Source organism: Eimeria tenella, genomic scaffold (genome assembly GCF_000499545.2).
Source record: "Eimeria tenella Houghton genomic scaffold, Eth_scaff4203, whole genome shotgun sequence".
NCBI classification, from domain to species: Eukaryota; Apicomplexa; class Conoidasida; order Eucoccidiorida; family Eimeriidae; genus Eimeria; species Eimeria tenella.
In genome coordinates this window covers 1-1,434 of record NW_013545117.1, presented here as the reverse complement: position 1 = coordinate 1,434, position 1,434 = coordinate 1, and the positions used below count along the sequence as shown (strand labels likewise).

General features: G+C 58.2%; 1 protein-coding gene across 1 annotated transcript; it reads left to right on the top strand.

Annotated features, from left to right (window-relative positions):
- Nucleotides 1-316: 316 nt before the first annotated feature.
- ETH_00041125 (uncharacterized protein) lies at nt 317-1,261 on the top strand (the record flags this gene model as incomplete). Its single annotated transcript, XM_013379938.1, has 3 exons — nt 317-469; nt 638-770; nt 975-1,261. Coding segments are annotated over 3 exons (573 nt in total), but the record flags the coding sequence as incomplete, so codon positions are not given.
- Nucleotides 1,262-1,434: the final 173 nt, after the last annotated feature.

Below are 1,434 nucleotides of genomic sequence, written 5' to 3'. Positions count from 1 at the left end.
GGGGCGGGCCAGCCAACGGCTAGCCAGCTAGCCAGAGTAGTCAGCTAGCTAGCTAGCTAGCCAGGAGCCCCCCTGTCATCAGCTAGCCAGCTAGCTAGCTAGCTAGCTAGCTACCTAGCAGCTAGCCAGCCACCAGCTAGCCAGATAGCTAGCTAGCCAGAGTAGCCAGCTAGCCGGCTACTAGCTAGCCAGCTAGCTAGCTAGCCAGCCAACTAGCGAGCCAGAGTAGCCAGCTAGCTAGCTAGGACTTCCCAGCTAGCCGGCAGCTAGTTGGCCATGGCTAGCTGGGTGGTGTTTTGGTGGGGTTGCTGCTCAGGCTGCAGCAACACAAGCTAGCCACTCCATACAAGCTGATGAGGAGGAGGGGGAGGAAGCAGTTGCTGCTGCTGCTGCAGCAGAGCTGCAGCAGCACAGCGCCCTGCACTCCAAGAAAACCCTAGCAGCAAAAAGAAAGCTCAAGAAGCAAAAGGTCCGCCGCGCCGGCCTAGGGCTTAGGGTTTAGGGTTTGGGGTTTAGGGTTTGGGGTCAAGGGCTTGCAGTTCGTTGCGGCTGCAGCAGCTCTGCACCGTGGCGCTGCGGCTGGCTCTGCAGGGGTTTAGGGTTTAGGGTTTAGGGTTTGTGGCTGCTGCTGCTGCAGCAACGCATCCAGAAGCGCCTAGTCCGCAAGCAGCAAAGAATTGAAGAGCAGCAAAGCCAGTTGGGTTCTGCTGCTTCTGCTGCCATTCTGGACCTCATTTACGACCCCCACTCGCTCGCGGAGAAGCTCTTCAGTAGGGTTTAGGGTTTAGGGTTTAGGGTTTAGGGTTTAGGGTCTAGGGTTTGGGGCTGAGGTTGAAAGTCCCAGGGTTCCGCGCCTAGAGTTCACCGCAGCGTCCTAACGACGGCCTCCGAACGGTCAAAGACTTAAGCCTCAGGCTCCAGGTTTTAGGGTTTAGGGTTTAGGGTTTAGGGTTTAGGGTTTGGTGCGGGTGCAGGCCGCGTGCGTCAGCAGCGGGAGAGCTTCAGCACGCGTTTGGTGTTTGTGAATTTGCTGGCGCGGCTGGTGGGGCACCACCGTTTGCTGCTGTCTCCTTTTTATAACTACTTGTCTCTTTATTTGTCTCCAACTCAGAGACTGTCTCCGCAGCTGCTGGCAGCAGCAGCAACTGCTGCTCATGCTGCAGTTCCTGCTGCAGAGCTGCTGCCGCTGCTCAAGACCATCGCCGACAACTTCGTCTCCGAAACCCGCGGCGAAGAGGCCATCACTCTCGGCCTCAACGCCGTAAACCCTAAACCCTAAACCCTAAACCCTAAACCCTAAACCCTCAGCGCCGCCCGGGGGCCCCAGGCCGCCTCCCCGCGCTCCCCACACGCGCCGCACAGCAAGCCCGCACATTAGGGTTTAGGGTTTGGGGTTTGGGGTTTGGGGTCTAGGGTTTAGGGTTTAGGGTTTAG